The sequence below is a fragment of the Vipera berus genome (assembly GCF_964194415.1).
Source record: "Vipera berus genome assembly, chromosome: Z".
Lineage (NCBI taxonomy): Eukaryota > Metazoa > Chordata > Lepidosauria > Squamata > Viperidae > Vipera > Vipera berus.
Window position 1 is genome coordinate 79,653,608 of NC_138205.1, and position 16,979 is coordinate 79,670,586.

The 16,979-nt window shown below is 36.6% G+C and overlaps 2 protein-coding genes across 7 annotated transcripts in view; one reads left to right on the top strand and one right to left on the bottom strand.

The window, feature by feature from the left end:
* ACAD11 (acyl-CoA dehydrogenase family member 11) overlaps window positions 1–5,756 on the top strand; it is a 40,879-nt gene extending 35,123 nt beyond the window's left edge. For both annotated transcript variants that reach the window (XM_081345176.1, XM_081345177.1), the window contains 7 exons: window positions 1,382–1,448; window positions 1,947–2,032; window positions 2,627–2,698; window positions 3,112–3,266; window positions 3,449–3,565; window positions 4,542–4,651; window positions 5,498–5,756. In XM_081345176.1, coding sequence (XP_081201302.1) covers window positions 1,382–1,448; window positions 1,947–2,032; window positions 2,627–2,698; window positions 3,112–3,266; window positions 3,449–3,565; window positions 4,542–4,651; window positions 5,498–5,612 — 722 coding nt within the window. In that variant the 3' untranslated portion in view covers window positions 5,613–5,756. The remainder of the gene's footprint in view (window positions 1–1,381; window positions 1,449–1,946; window positions 2,033–2,626; window positions 2,699–3,111; window positions 3,267–3,448; window positions 3,566–4,541; window positions 4,652–5,497) is intronic.
* A 2,621-nt stretch (window positions 5,757–8,377) lies between these two features.
* The window catches only part of DNAJC13 (DnaJ heat shock protein family (Hsp40) member C13), an 82,949-nt gene continuing 74,347 nt past the window's right edge, over window positions 8,378–16,979 (bottom strand). For 4 of the 5 annotated variants that reach the window (XM_081343187.1, XM_081343185.1, XM_081343186.1 and 1 more), the window contains 10 exons: window positions 16,565–16,639; window positions 16,342–16,454; window positions 15,818–15,987; window positions 14,420–14,462; window positions 13,429–13,602; window positions 12,591–12,770; window positions 11,680–11,820; window positions 10,262–10,405; window positions 9,926–10,025; window positions 8,378–8,608 (listed from right to left, as the gene is read on the bottom strand). In XM_081343187.1, the coding sequence (XP_081199313.1) occupies window positions 8,511–8,608; window positions 9,926–10,025; window positions 10,262–10,405; window positions 11,680–11,820; window positions 12,591–12,770; window positions 13,429–13,602; window positions 14,420–14,462; window positions 15,818–15,987; window positions 16,342–16,454; window positions 16,565–16,639 (1,238 nt within the window). In that variant the 3' untranslated portion in view covers window positions 8,378–8,510. Of the gene's footprint in view, window positions 8,609–9,388; window positions 9,504–9,925; window positions 10,026–10,261; window positions 10,406–11,679; window positions 11,821–12,590; window positions 12,771–13,428; window positions 13,603–14,419; window positions 14,463–15,817; window positions 15,988–16,341; window positions 16,455–16,564; window positions 16,640–16,979 lie in introns of all 5 variants that reach the window. The other variant, XR_014028405.1, reaches the window with a different exon arrangement.

Below are 16,979 nucleotides of genomic sequence, written 5' to 3' on the forward strand. Positions count from 1 at the left end.
ATGCAATCCCAGGATGCCATCTGGTCCAGAAAATAGTTTAATTCAACTAAAGAAATCTTTGTTTGTTTATGTCTGTCTATCTATCTATTATCTATCTATCTATCTATCTATCTATCTATCTATCTATCTATCTATCTATCTATCTATCTATCATCTATCTATCTATCTATCTCTCATTGTTAAGGTGAGAAGTTTGCTAATCTCTGCCAAAATGACCAGTAGGAAATATTTTTCTTTCTTCCAAGTACTTGTAATCTTAGTTAGGAATTACATTTTAATTTAATAACTAATAATAATCAATTTAATAATTAAAGCATTTCTTTTAGCAGCCGGAGTTGAAGTTTTGATTCCTGCCTCTGGAATGTTAGTTTTTGTTTTCTGACTTTGATTTTGTTTTCCTTCCAATTCATTCTGCTTCTCATGCACAAATATCTTTGCACTCTTCATTTTAATAATAATTGTGCTGGAAATCAGTTGCTGCATTGGAGCCAGGAGGTAATTCAGATTTAAAATGGACAGGCAAATATTCTTTGAAAAAAAGGAAAGCTTGGCAATCTGTAGGGCTGGAGTGGGCAACTTTTACCCACTGAATTTAACAGGAATAATATTGGTGTGAGTCTTGTTCCAATGTCTGATGGAAATGAAGCATTGATGAATGGAGTAACATGACTCATTCCATTTTTTCTTCCAACAACCCCCCTTTCCTCTACTGTCTTTAGTTTTCTTTCTTTCTCTTTCTTCTATAAGGAAAGGGGTGAATCGTTCTTATTATTGCTCCAAATGGAAAACTTCCTGAAATTAGATCCAGATATGCATAGGGTTTGGCCTGAAACCAGGTACAGATATAGGACTGCAACTACCTAGCCTTGCTATAGAATGAACACTTTGAATGTAGGTGTCTATTTTGTATATTCTCACAGCCAACTTGATTGATTGCAAGTTTATACTCAAGAAAGCTAGCTGCCGACTGAATGTACACAAAAAAGTATTACTCAAATTTGTCTTTTTAGTGTATATTTTGCTTCATCTATATTAATGACACAGTCCAAAACCATTAGAAAAGCTAGTAACGTCGGCTGTTTGTGGATCAGGGATGATCAGCTAAATCTTCTGGATTTCTGCCTTAGTGCAAACAAGATCTTATACTATCATAAAGCCAGTAGTATTTGGCTAGTAGTATTTGTCATATTTGGAAGTGGTTCTCCAGGTTTTCACACGAGGAATGTTCTCTTTAAATGATGCTCTTAAATCAAAAGTTGCATATTTACTAGAAAGTAAGATCAATTGATGAATGTCACTGTATTTCTTTCTCTGAAAAGTAGATTCTTAACCCAATGATAAAGCTTTCAACCAAGAAATTATTTTTGTGTTCATTTTTCAGGAGCTGGAAATCCCAACTGCAAGTTTGCTATTGTAATGGGCAAAGATAAAGATACTTCTGCATCCAGGTAAGAAGAAATGGTCTATTTGTATTTGAAATAAGTATGGAAAAAGAAAACAACACTCATTTTTTGTATAATATACTGTCGAGCAATTTTCTACAACACTCTTACCCAGCCACTAAGATACTGTCAATAACTTCTAGGTTGCTGCTCTATTAAAGGAGAATATTTGTAGCTCAAGGCTGACATGAAGGGTCCTTGGTGCTCTCTGAGCTTGCTTGTTTTCTTGCAGACCTTTCAATACCTAAAATAGGTAACGTTATCAGTGCTAGTAAGGAGTGCAGTTTGCTGCCAGTTTATACTGAGCACTGATAATGTTACCTAGTCTGGGTAATGAAATATCTGCAAGAAAACAAGCAAGCTCAGAGAGCACCAAGGACCACAACTATCTATGCATGTAGGAAAAGTAATAATAAATGTTTAGAAATTAATATTGCTCCAGAATGTCTTATGTTACTGTCATATTCAGTATTCAGTATCACTTATTATTATTTTTTCAATTAGATATAAACAGCATAGTATGATTATTGTACCAATGGATACACCTGGAGTGAAACTTATAAGGCCTCTTTCAGTCTTTGGGTACTTTGGTAAGTGGAGTTGTCAGTCACTTGTACTTTGAGTGCTTAAAGTTGAGTCTGAATATTTGTCAGATTTCTGAGCTGTAGGAAGAAAATGGGCCTGGGTGGGGGGATATAAAGGCCTCTATGTATGCATGGAATTGTATTTGTACCATCTATATTGGAAAAATAAAGCTGAGCTGCAATGAGCAAAAATATATAGGATGCAGTGGGTTTCCTGAAGTTCTGAAGGAAGTCTGTTGTAAGGTTAATGCAGTGGATTTTTTAACTTTACGCGGAGTTTGAAGAGAGAGAACATGGCTATTAACAAGATGATCTTAAAAAAAAGGAAAGATGGCAGCCATGATGGTGTAAACAAATATGCTTTTTAAGAAGTGTTGCATGTACTGATTTCAGGTAGGTAGGCTGGTTGACTTTAAACCGTGCAGAAATACTACATTTCTCAAATGCTGCATGCATTTGATGGGCTCTCTATTATTTCTGTTTCAGTTCTCCAAAGAGAGAATGACTTTAACTCTTAGTTATTGTATTAGATCTTTTTTCTAAATAGCACTGTTGGCAGTCTTTCTCAACTGATACTTGATTGTCTTCATTATTTTATAGATTATTTTAATGGTGGACATTTTGAAATACATTTTAATGATGTTCGAGTCCCTGCCACCCATCTGATATTGGGTGAGTCTTGAATTTCCTCTTCTTCTGATGGTTACTGGATCGTCAAGAAACCTGAATTACTTTTGCTGGGAGGAACCAACTTTGCTATGCCTTTTTGAACTTTACCCAATTGCACGATACATGGGGCGGGCCAATTCAGGGTAGTGGTTAAGAAATCAGGCTATAAACTGGGAGACCAGGAGTTCTAATCCACCTTAGGCACAAAGACAGCTGGTTGATCTTGAGCCAGTCACTCTCTTCTGTCCTAGGAAGAAAGCAATGGCGACCACTTCTGAAAAACCTTGTCAAGAGAAGTGTCCATACTTTTCTGTTCCTAGAAAATTGTTATCAATTAGAACTTTTGCATTCCAAGGTAGCAAATTATTTCACACAAAGGGAAAACAAGAAAAGGCCCTTTTCTTTTTGTAACACAGGAGAGGGAAGAGGATTTGAAATAGCTCAAGGACGACTTGGACCGGGCCGTATTCACCACTGTATGAGATCCATTGGAGCAGGTGAAACTGCTCTCCGGATCCTGTGTGAACGATCAGCCCAGAGGGTCACATTTGGAAAGAAACTCTATCATCATGTGAGTTCACAACCTAATTCTATAGTCTTGTATATAAAAACTTTTTGCAACTTGAAGATGGACATGAAGTTGATAAGAAGAGGTATAGGGTAGCAAAGTAAGACCACTTTTGTAAATCTGAACAGTGTGTAGTTTTGTACTTAAACTGCATTTTCTAATTTGCTTTTTGCCTTTTCCTACAGGAAGTTGTTGCTCACTGGATTGCTGAGTGCCGCATTGCCATTGAACAGGCAAGGCTGCTTATACTGAAAGCAGCCAATAAAATAGATGCCATGGGCAATAAAGCAGCCAGGAAAGAGGTAATTTTGTATAGGGCAGGGGTGTCAAACTTCTGGCCCAGGGGCCAGATGTGTCATGCAGAATCTGCACCCACCCCATTGCCAGCAATGGAAAAAAAGTGGCAATACGTCACGACACGTTGCGAGTTTGACACCCCTGGTATAGGGGATGGGGCAAGAAGGACAAACTATCAGGTATTGAATTAAACTAATGAAAATGTTTTTGCTGAGAATGAAAGAAAATGGTGGCTTTCGTCAACATTTGCATATATTTGAGAAACATAATAGACTACATTCTTAATTTGGTCTGTACGTGGTTTGTTAATTTAAATCAGGGGTGTCAAAGTGCCGGCCCACGGGCCAGTTTCATCATACCGGTCACACCCACCCCATTGCCGGCAATGCAAAAAGAGTTGCAATATGTCATGACACATTGCGCGATGTGGAGTTTGACACCCGTGATTTAAATCAATGGCCTTAAATTTACAAATGATGTGAACTGATGTCAACAATTAATCAATTGATAATTGAATACATAGCTCATTATCTACCTCTCAATGTAGACTTTCAAGGAATTATACCTTTTATTGGTAAACTTGGTTAAATTCTATTATACTATTAAATCCATATTATAAATAGTGCCCAAGACTTTATGTACTTTGTGGCTAAATGAAGCGTAACTCTGTCTTGTTTGGACCATGTTTGATAAGATTATCCCATTCTTGTGGTTGTCCTCTACTATGCAATTATTTGTGTTGATTTAAGAAAGCAATGAACTAAGGGATCACAGGGTCATAAGTAGGGAGTTTTATTAACAAAAGTCTTAAGGTAGGATTGATGCCCATATTAACAATGCCCTGTTCCCATTTGTTATGTCCCACTCAGAATCTCTCAGGCTTAGAAACAGTTAAAAATCCAACTTTTTTACCTCCTTAGATTCAAAATTCAGCTTGCTACGAATGACTTTATTCCTATACTAATTTAACTCACTTCACAGATTGCTATGATCAAAGTGATGGTACCCCGAACAGTCCTTAAGGTGATAGATTGTGCTATTCAGGTTTGTGGTGCTGCTGGATTCTCAGATGACTTCCCATTGGCTCAAATGTAAGTGGAAAATACTAGCACCAACTCAGCCCTGCTAGAACTCTCCCAACAATCATATGTAATGGCTACTAAATTCTTAAATCTTCTGTTTTGGCAAATCAAGGCAGTGGCCAAGCATAATTGAAAATATTTTGATCTGAGGATAGTTTATTTAAATAAGTTTATCTTTATTGTGCTTTAAGCTAAATTAAATTTCAAATCACAACAGAAATGTTAATTTTAAGGCATGGTAACTGTATGTAGGCATGCATGTTACTATTTCTTAAGTTTTTAGTTCAAAAGATTTGTCATCCCACTCAGTCATTCGTTTGGGCCAAAAAGATGTGATTCTACATACACTGTCTTGTTAAAAGTTTAATTAACACTATTAAAACTATAGACTTAGCTAAATTTTGGCTGTTTTTGCCTATATTACGTAAAGCAGTCATTGAATATTCCAATATATTTTATTTTATTTTTTTTATTTTAATTCCATTTATATCCCGCCCTTCTCCGAAGACTCAGGGCGGCTTACAAGCTTAGCAGTAGCCTTCATTCTATGTATATGCCTGCTTATTAGGGCTTTCACACCCCCCCCCCCAAGCGGCATTATTACAAAGTCAGCTTAATTGCCCCCAACAATCTGGGTCCTCATTTTACCTACCTCGGAAGGATGGAAGGCTGAGTCAACCTTGAGCCTGGTGGGATGCGAACCTGCACTAATTGCAGGCAGCTGGTGTTACTTCAGGAGGCATTAGCCCACTGCTCCACCAAGGCTCTAATATATAATTAGAAAGAGTACTAAAATAGCAGCTACCAAGCTCTGTTCTGTATTGTTGAATTGGCACAATCTTAATGTTTTTACAGGTTTGCCTATATTCGGACTTTGCGTGTGGCAGATGGGCCTGATGAAGTTCATCTCTCAGCAATTGCAAAACTGGAACTGCTTGACCAAGCCAGGCAACTGAATGCACATCTGTAACAATTATTTTACTTTGTGATGGCAATGAGAAGTCATAACCTTTCTCCAAACGTCATTTTTTTAAAAAATTAAGCACGATGCCTTAAAGAGAACATCCCAAAAACAAAAGCAAAACTTTGATTAAATTTTAGTAATTTGTCTTTATTTCTGCAGAAAATTTGACTCATTTAATTGCAAAACTAGAATAAGAGCACAAGTGTTGCCAAACCATCCCACAGAATTCATCAGCCCTGCTGTTTGCTGTTGGGGATAATGAAAATGAAAGTATACTATATTATACTTACATACTTACAACAACAACAATTATAATAATAATACTTTATTGTCAAAGTACATGTGTACATTGAGATTAGCTGAGCCTCCCCCCCCCCCGTGCTCTCTCCCCCCAACACACAGTGACAACAAACCCTCCATCCTACCACACCATGTGAACCAACTACACCACACACCGGCCTCCCAAGTCAATTCTGCATAAGATTATGTCCCATTTAAAAGCCTAACAGCCCACGGATAAAAGCTATTTTTCAGCCTGTTGGTACGGCTGGCTATATTCCTATATCTCCTACCGGATGGTAGGAGAGTAAAGAGATACCGTCCAGGGTGTGAGTCATCCCTGAGAATCTTCCTCACTCTTCCAAGGCAACGAGCCCTGGCGATGTCATCCAGTGGTGTCAGGGAACAGCCCACAATGTCTTGTGCTGTGCTCACTACCCTCTGTAATACTTTCCTTTCCTATACTATGTTACTAAGATTTCCATTCATTTTATCTCTGGTGAAGTTATTTCTTCTTTTTTTTTAAGCTATGCTAAATCTAAATCTTTGGAAATGGGCAACAACAAATAAATTAACATATCCAACTTTTTTTGTAATCTGCTTTGGACAATAAAAATATTATTTTAATGACTGAGTCGAGTGATTTTAAATTTATCAAATAAATAATTCAGTGAACCAAGAACACTCCTGAGAAAAAAATCTTTTAGTTCTAGAAAGTGTGGGTATCTTGATGGCAACAACAACTATTTAACTCAGGTACTCTTGAACAAATGCGACAGTGAAGAAGATCACGGCTAATTTATCTATTTAAATTAAATAGCATAGTAGTAGCATTTTGCATTTATAGCAGGTTGTTTAAAAAAAAATTCTGGAGTTTTCTTATTTTGTACTCCATTTTCTTCTAGCTGATTTGACCCTCCCTAGTCTGCTAGTTAATGAACAATTATAACTTGTAATTATATACTTATTATAAAGTTTTCAGAAATCATTCAAATAAAAGTTATTTTCTTGGGTTGTCTGATTTTCTCCATTAGAGAAAACATATGTAGGTATTTTGAGCCGTTTTTTGATTAAAGGTTTTAGCAGTTAAATACCAGTTATTGTATTTCTTAAGATAATGTGCAATAAGTAATTCCAATCCTTTTTACGGAGACTGAAAAAAGAAACAAGTGGCAAATTTATAGCAGCCTTTATAAAATGGAAATCACAGCAAAACTGACACTTTATCTTTCTAATTTCACATTGCAACCCATGGCCTTCTTTGTTGTCAGTTTTACAAAAGGATTACCTGGCACTTCTACAAATAGCAGAAACAGTGCTGACCATCTGCTAGCATATAACTGTGTAGTGAAGAAAAATTCTGATTAATTTCCCCCCTACAATTCCCATTCCGTATGTTTTGTAGAAATATGTTTTTGTCTTTTATCTATTGCTCACAGTTCTTGTGATGTCTAGCTAGAATTCTGAAAATAATTGAATAATTCAGTGGGTTAAGACGCTGAGCTTGTCGATCAGAAGGTTGGCAGTTTGGCGGGTCGAATCCCGAGAGCCGCGTAACAGAGTGAGTGCCTGTTACTTGTTCCAGCTTCTGCCAACCTAGCAGTTCGAAAGCACGTAAAAATGCAAGTAGAAAAATAGGGACCACTACGGTGGAAAGGTAACAGCGTTCCGTGCACCTCTGGCGTCTAGTCATGCCGGCCACATGACCACGGAGATGTCCTCGGACAAGCGCTGGCTCTTCGGCTTTGAAACAAGAGATGAGCACTGGCCCTAGAGTCAGAAACGACTAGCACGCATGTGCGGGGGAACCTTTACCTTTACCTCATGCCACTAGAGCCTGTATTAACATAAAAACACGCCATTTTATTTATAAAAGTCTCTTGATTTTCTTTTTAGTTTACCAAGAAATGAAATAGTAATACAAGCTTGTTTCAACAAGGCTTTCAGTTCCCTTTATTCTTTTAAATTTTATGTACATATGAATGATTTGTATAATGTACATTCAATATAGAAAGTTTTATATACTGAATAATGTATAGAACATATCACAATTACACAATGCTTTTATATACCATGTAATTTTTAAATATCATTTTGCTGTATTTTAGTTTTTTGATTTGGTAAAGCCAGTTAACACACAAGGATCTTATTTATGCTAGTGATTGGGGATGTAGACAAACAACACCAAGCCAGTCAAGTTCTCAGAGGATGATCGAGTCCAACTTGAAGCATTGAAGAAAGAAACTTCTAGTGCAATTGGGGAGGATCAAATGATTTAGCCAATTCTTTGAGACTGCAGTTCAACTTCAGTCATGCTAGTTCATATAATACAAAATACTAGGAAAATTGTTTTGATTCACAGTCTTGTAAACAAAAATATAAAGAAATAAATGTGCTTATGTACAGCAAGAAAAAAAATCTTGTGTACTCTTTTAGGCTGATCCACAAAGTACTCTTTTATGTTACAATGCAGTAGAATTGTAAATTTTCTAAAAAAAAAAAATATATTCATAGAAAAAGGAATAACACTGTTTTGAAACTGGGAAAGGCAGGCAAAATTTGTTCTAAAGGTTTAAGCCAATAAATCTTCGCCTTTGAGTCCCTTGTATAGGCCATTCATATCCTTTAGCCAATATCTCCAGCTTCGTGATCTACAGGAGGTGGAACATTGGGCATAACAGATGAAGGCCTCCCTGCAGTAAGATAGCCAGCAACTCCAGGACCTGTTCCATAAGGGGGGAAAAAATCACAATGTTGAGTATGTTGTTAGGTCAGTTCAGACCAGACTAAGATTACTTGTTTTATCTGTAGCACGAGAGTTTTTGTTTTTCAAATCCCTTTAGCTACATTAATAATAAGCAGTCTGCTCTCAGAGTTCAGATTTCCATTCTTCCCCTATGTATCTTCGAGCATTATTTAGATCAGGGGTGTCAAACTCAATTTCATTGAGGGCCACATCAGCATTGTGGTTGCCTTCGGGGGGCTGGGTGGGTATGGCCAGGGTGGGCGTGGCCAGAGTGCATATGGCCTACTGGGTGGGCATGGCCAGCTCTACATCGTTGGCATCAAGGGTGCCTATGGGGGCCTGGGCAGGAGTGGGACAGATCTGGGGGTCTCTGGCAGAAGGAGGGTCTCTGGGCCAGGGCCAAGGCAGCAGGGGCCGTTCCCTCATTGTTTGCAGGATGGCTTCGCGGGCCACATGAAACCACTTCACGGGCCGGATCTGGCCCCCGGGCCTTGTGTTTGACATGTCTGATTTAGATAATGCTTTGACATAACTGAAAATAGGTTTTTACACATATATAAATATAAAAATTCTTTTTTAGAGAGCTGTAAGTTGGAACCCTGAAATCAATGACCCCAAAAGCATGGCAGCATCTACAGCCTTTTGCACCAATTTAAAACAGCCCTATGTTTGCTACAATTGTACATCATGCATCTTGTAAGCATATAATCTGTGGGATGGCGCAGAGGCTACATGCACTGAGCAAAATGGTATCTACCTGCTTTAGTGAGTGCAAGAGAGAAGTTTAGCAAGCTGCCTGCCAAAGGAGATCTAAAGCCCACTTCTGAGATGAAGGGGACTGCTACCAGATAGAAGGGAAGGAGAGGAGATACCTGAGGGAGAAAGAAACCAGAAGCAAGGGAAGTACAGACGGCAAAGCACTTTGAAGCAAAAAGTGAAGCATAAACTTCATCACATTTTGAGAACGCTTTGTTGTCTGATGCTTGAAACATAATCCTGTAATCCTTTGAGGAATTAAAGCTAGATTCGAAAGGAAGTCACCTTTTCATTTATTTCTTAGACCCTTCCAAGTATTTGTTATTGCTTTCACAATCATCTGTTCAAATGTGAACCGTCAAAAGAAATAATGAATGGGAACATTACTTTAGCCTGCATTGTACTATGTAGCAATTTCATTAACAACATGAAAACCAACTAGTCAATTAAGCGATCTTTCAAGGACAGACAAACAATATAATGAATAAAACAAGGAAGGACAGTCAACAAGCCCTCACTGGAAATGTACACAACAAACCTGTGAGGTATCCTGCTGTCTGAGTTTCAGATATGAACAAGTCATGTTTCTGATCTTTGAAGGCACTCCATATAGAAGATTGAGACAGGATTTCATTCACCTACAAAAGTGAGGAAATAGAGAACAATTTATTATATTTGCTGTATAGGTAAGATAATTGGAGAGGGCTCATTTACCCTTATGGAAATTAGCTTAGTGTCATTTTTGGTTTTACCACATCATCAATTTTTATAACTCCACCACTCAGAAGAACTTCTATTTTCAAAATAAAAGTTACAATGAATCTTCTTATTCCGTGTGCTCTAAAATGAATTTAAGACATGCTTGGGATTTTACCTGTTCTCCATAAAGTAAACTACGAGTCATTGATTTCAGTGCTTTAACAATTTGAGCTTTTGTAGCTGAAGGGCTTTCCAGATTCTCAAGGCCAACACCTTCAAGCAATTTTAAGAGATAGGGTACTAAATCAGCTTTCAAGGCCTGCAAGACAATATGAGCATATTCTTAAGTTCAGACTAAGACATTTTGATTAAGAATTCTGTGAGCCTTCCTACTGCATTTAGCTAAAGTTAAAAATATTTCAATAGCAAATTAAAATAAATTGAGTTCAAATATGGAATCATAGAATACATGAGCTGGAAGAAATTTTAAAGATGATGTGTAATCCTGTGTAGGAATCCTTTCTTAACAGGGGTTATCTAAGTTGCTTGAGGGATACAACATTGTTTTAGGCCAGGGGTAGAGAACTATGCCCCTTTTAAGACTCGTGGACTTCAGCTCCCAGAATTCCTCAGCCAGTGTGGCTGGCTCAGGAATTCTGGGAGTTGAAGTCCACAAGTCATAAAGGTCCATAGTTCCCCAGCTCTGTTTTAGACAAACAGCTTAATGCTCTGCCAATAATGTCTCTTAATATTTGGTTTGAATTCTCTATTTTTAATTTCATCTCTCTGGTTCCTCTCCTGTATTCAGAGAATAGGCCTCTCCTTTCCTACATATGACAATACTCTTATGTTTTCGTAGACAGCTAGCATATCTCCAATCATTCTCTGTTGCAAGCTATGGATCTTCACTTTCTTTAACTATTCATCAGAGAGCTTGATTTTCAGGCTTAGCGTCATAATGAAATTCCTCCCTGAACCTATTTCAGCTTTTCTATCTCTCTTACCATACTTTCATTACTTATATATCTGCCAATTTTGACTGAAATGTAAATGCTGGGGAATCTGGCATTTCTTGAGGGTTCACCATATTCATATGTGATGGTAGCAACATAATCATAGACAAAAATTCCACAAAAATAATCTTCATAAAGTAACATTGTTGACAATAGTGTCAGATAATCCAAGGAATTCTGATCAGCAGAGTCAAGGAGAAAAGTCTTCTCTGTTTAAGTCCCTGCTCTCTGGAACAGCTTACCTCCAGAAGTTAGATCCCCCTCCACCCTTAAAACCTGGCTCTATCTGTGCCTCCAAGGAAGTGCGCTATGCTAGAGATGGTTGATTGAATGAAAGACAAACATCCAGCCCCATACTATCCATACTCTTGGTTTTAATCTCTTATTTGTTTAATTGTTAACCTTAGTTTTAATGCTTTTAATATCTTTGTCTATGATTTTATATTATTGTAAGTCACCCAGAGTCACTTGGGATAGTGAGACAGGGACATAAAGTAAATATAAATAAATAGGTAAAAATGCACAACTATAATCATAAATCAAAGTGCCATTTTATCAGAAAATTACAAAATTTGCTTACTTGGACTACTAGATCATTTTGTTCCTTTTGAAACATTCGATTAAGTGCTTCACAGGCTATGCCAACAGTGTCTGAACGTTTCTTCATTCCATTCATCATAGGGCCAATGGTCTCTAACATTGCCATTGAACGAACACAAAGCTATAAAAACAAAAGTTTGCCAAATATTAGTATCTTGCAACTACAATCTTAGGAGCTTTGTTCTATATTCCTTTTCAGCCTGTTCATGAAGAAAGCTTGCTTGCACTCTACTAACTGGAATAAGTAGAGAAGATGAACAGAGAAAACCAGGCAAGTGGAATTAAAAAAGTATCAGCCTAAAATCGTTACTTTCCCACAAACTGTCTAAGTCCAACTCCTTGAATTCCACTGACCATTATTTACTGCCAATTTAGCACTGAACATTAGTTGACTAGATTAATGTCGAGCAGAAAGAATCAGAATCAAATGTTACATTGCAATTAAGATGATTTATTGTTCAAGCCTATATACAAGAATTTAGTCAATTAATATTGGACATAACATAACAACCGTGGGCTGATAATTCATTTAATTCTGTTCCTTGGCTCTGTCTGTTCATCTACAATAAGAGGATGACTGTTGGTACTACAATCAATGAACAGATGCAGTAAAAGGACATGAGTAGTGATATTTAAAGACCTGCCTTCAAAAAAAAAATGGCCATATTGATACCCTCACATGTGTGGCATCTCAATGTGTTTGCACTATTTATTTTGTATCCAGCCAGGTTAGTATGCCCAATAACTGTCTCAGCACAAAGATGGATTACCTAATTTATATATGAGAGACACACAATAACTCAAAAGAGATAACTGTAGGCAAAGAGTGACCCTCTCGTAGAAGGCCAACTGACAAACATACACCTTTTATTGTGACTTAAGGCTGCATACCTCATTATCAGATAGTATGTGTATGACTCGCACAGCACTTTTAGGAATAGCATTATTCTTATGATTCATAGCTTGGAGAATCTTTGGAAGATGTCCCAATGGAGGGACCTGGTCTGCTAGCTGAGGCTGAGCATTAAAGAGGCATACCGTTGCTGTTGTTATTGTTTCCAAAGTTTCCCCCTATTTCAAAACACAAAGGAAGTAAATTATACATTGGCACACCTACCAGGTTAAACTTTAATCATGTTAATCAGATAGAAAAATATGATTGAATGGCACTCACAAGTTACATAAATGGAATTTTAAAACCGTATTCACAACATAGCTTCCCTTATTGATAAAAGTATACCTCCAGGTAGTTTTCATGGTTTGGAACTTACCTTGGAGAAAATCCAAGCTGCATGAATAGTTTTTACTGTATGTATACAAGTTGTTATGAATAATGAATCAATCATGCACACATTCCATGATGTACTGCTGCTAATTTATTTTGGACGTTTGAAAAACTATTTTCACAGGCTTCACTGATTTCAATCTACATTAATGTCTTTTATCATTTTCAACTGTTAAGTCAGTATAAAATATTCTATTATCGGAAGAATAAATAAAGCTGACAGATTTGTTCAAAAGTAAAATTTCATTTAATTCTTATGTAAGTCTACTTCAGCAAATGCTGCTATCAACAGAAATACTCAATTTTAAAATAGTGAGTATAAGCGGGTATAAAAATTCAAATTTATTTCTTTTCCCACGACTGAGGAGGATTCTATTACCATTTTCAAAAAATTCAAATTAACAATTACACAAGGCCGAAGTCAAACTTGGAAACTAAACTTACATGGGGATTATTCTTCTCCAGTAGTTCAGTGAATTTTTCTAACAGGGCAATGAGAAATTCTCTAGGTTTCCGTAGGACCCAGGCCGGCTGGGCAATAAAGATTCTTAGGAAGACACCCCCTACAGAAAGTTCACCCTCTGCTTCACCATACACTACAGCAAAGTCCTCAGGCAACTAAATCAACCCAAAAAAGGAGAAAAAAGGTTAATCTGCTTCTCTGACGTAAAGGTTCCAGCTATTTTTTATTTATTACTTATGGGCAAAATGAAGAAAGTTAGAATATCTAACATAAAGACTTATTCATAACTCAAACCAAGCAAACCTACTAAATTACTTTACAAATCTTGTCACTGAACAGGAAGTCTATAATGGACAGTTTGGGCCTAGCCTGGATAGCAGAAGGTCGGCAGTTTGGCGGGTCGAATCCCGAGTGCCACGTAGCAGAGTGAGTGCCTGTTACTTGTCCCAGCTTCTGCCAACCTAGCAGTTCGAAAGCACGAAAAATGCAAGTAGAAAAATAGGGACCACTGCGGTGGGAAGGTAACAGCGTTCCGTGCGCCTTTGGTGTCTAGTCATGCCGGCCACATGACCACGGAGACATCCTCGGACAAGCGCTGGCTCTTTGGCTTTGAAACAAAGATGAGCACCGGCCCCTAGAGTCGGAAATGACTAGCACGCATGTTGCAGGGGAATCTTTACCTTTACCTTACCTGCTAAAATGCTGTTCTGAGGCACACCAATCTAAAATATACTGTTTCCACTTCCCCAGTATTGCCCTGCAGATAACCACATTAGCTAGAAATAAGAGTTGCACACTGATGTATTTTGAGAGTACCAGCTTTAGGAAATATGGTCCATATAGTCCCAACATGACAATCAAAGCAGGAAATGAAAGAAAATTTGCACAGAATGAAAATGGACAGACACAAGCAACAACATAAAACAAAATGTAAATATTTTAATTACATCTGTGTTATGATATTTTTTTTACCTTCCAGTTGATATCAGGGTTGTCCCTCTGAAGTTTAAAGTGCCTTTAAAAAGAAGAAAAAAATATTATTTTTTCTGAAAACAGTCAGACTAGCAACATACAACCTTTAGCTGAGTTATTTCTAAGAGGCTTGATGAACTTATAAAGACCAATTTTTTTTAAAAAAGAGACATTAAATATTTTAAATCTACAAGAAGAAATTGTTTTCAAAGTAGCAGATTTGTTGGGAAGAAATGTAGAAACAGAAATAACACAGACAGTGGAAAACATTGAGATAAAATGTGGTTTCCCAGCTGTAAACTGGCCGGAAAGAAATATAGAATCAGAAATAATAGAGCTGATTCCATACACCTTTTGGAACCTTAACACTCTTTGGGTGGACGTGGTACTTTTTTAAAAAAAGGGCTTTAAAGGAGAGTGGGAAATGGACCTAATACATCTAACTGAGGAATGATTTTATCTGGTTTTCTTGAGGAAGATAAAAGATTGGCTTTGGACACTGGACTTACTGTATTCAATCAGCAATTGGTAAGAGATGATATAAGAAACAAATGTGGATATTTGATCTGAGACAGATTGAGGTTATTATTTGGGACAATGTGGGATTGAAGCTGTTTTTAAATGTCTTGTTTTTTTATTCTTTTCTCCTTTTTAAATATTTTGGTGCATTGTATTTTAATCTTTTTTTGAATAAACTAAAAAGTTTCCAAAAAAAGAAAGAAAAATTTGGAGGGACATTCAGTTCTTGAGAATGTCACTGTTGTGCCGTATTTTCTTCACTTGATGATGATTATTACTGTGTTCCGTTGCATATCCAATGCTTTGAAAAAAAAATTTGTACCGTTCTCCTAACTGATACCTTCCAACAATGAGGTTCCTTTATTATTTCATAAACTTTTTGTATGGCTTTTGCTATAAGAGGCAGCTGAGTAAATATCTGAAAAATCCTACTAGAACAGCTGAACATTATATGGGTTTGATCAGAGTCACTTTAATTTATTTATTTTATTATTTAAACTTAAACTTAAATTGATGGCAGGTGTATACTGACTATGTAATATCAGAATTGATTAAGGTGTGTACATTTATGCAACCACGTTATTGTATTTGATTGTTATTTTCTCCCCTAAAAGAGAATTGTTTATCAATTTAATTGTACAACTTATATGTTACATTAAATGCTGAAAAAAATCTGAGGTGATTTATCTTGGTCAAAAACCAGATGATTTTTTTTTTACATCTCAAAAACCTGGATGAGTGGACTTTTTATATCCACTGTTTGCATGATATTAGATCTTAGTCTGCATTTCTAGAAGATTCTAAAACTGAATCCAATCCTGCTAAACTGTATAAAAAATCTAACTAGAAAGTAAAGAAATTATTTTTACTGTGACGTACTCTAGCATCATTTCCCGAACGGTCGTAGATACTTTCTCTCTGGAGTTGTCATTCCATATTAACTCTGGATTTTCATGTGTTCCTTCAAAAATGTGAACAGCTGCTTCAGGACTATCTCTCATAGCATCCATGAAGACACCAGGTAGAAATTTCATCAAGATAATTCTAACCTAAGGGGGGGGGGGAAAACACACACACAGAGTTTACACATTTGTCATAGCTATTAGTGTTTCAGTTAATCGAACAAGTGGACTGTATCAGTGGAATGAAGCAAAATAAGGTTTTTTTAAATAAATTACTGTAAGTGATGCCTTCCTCATAGTGCAATTGGAAGACAAGCTCATGTGCCTGCTATTTATTTCTGGCCATCCAATTCAATTATTTCAAGTCCTACAAGAGTCCAACATTTATGATAAGTTTATTTCAAGTCAAATCCAAAACATTATGTATATACTATATGGTATGCATGTCTTCAGTTGCTTTTAAAACATCTGAGAAACATCTGCTGATGATGCTATACTTACCTTTGGACCAACCAGCTTGTCTGTTGTCATTTTAGCAAAAAGCTCTGCTGTCTGAGATCGAACTTGTGGATGTGTTGAATTACAGAACATATCAAGTAAGTAGATTAATGCACCTAAAAAAGTACAGAACTGCTAATATTTCTAATTACAGGAAGTTTGGAGCTATTAATTTTGAATTCAACAAAAAACTTGTAATAATACCACAGCAAACAATGTGTCATACCTTTTAGCATAGCTTCTTTAACTATTTTGGTACTAGATGTCAAAGCATACAGAGTTTCAAGAACTAGCTGCCGACCTGCCAAAATTAACAAATTTGTGAAACCTTATAGTTAGCTATTTGACATAGACTAAAAGAATACAAACGGGTTTGCAGGATTTCCTGGTGTTTTTTTTTTGTTATACATAAGGCATTTCACAGGTGGACATCAATCTCAGATTTTAGTTCTAGAATATACTGTTCTATAGCAACTGGAATAATTAACTTTTGTTATATCTGTTCTGCAATCTTACTAATTCAACTGAATTCTTTCTGTATCTAATGTGAATGTACTTAAAGAAGACATTATAGCTGGGACTATCCAAAATTCAGCAGCTGCTTTTCTGTCAAAAGTATAACAGTAGTAATTAATCTAGCA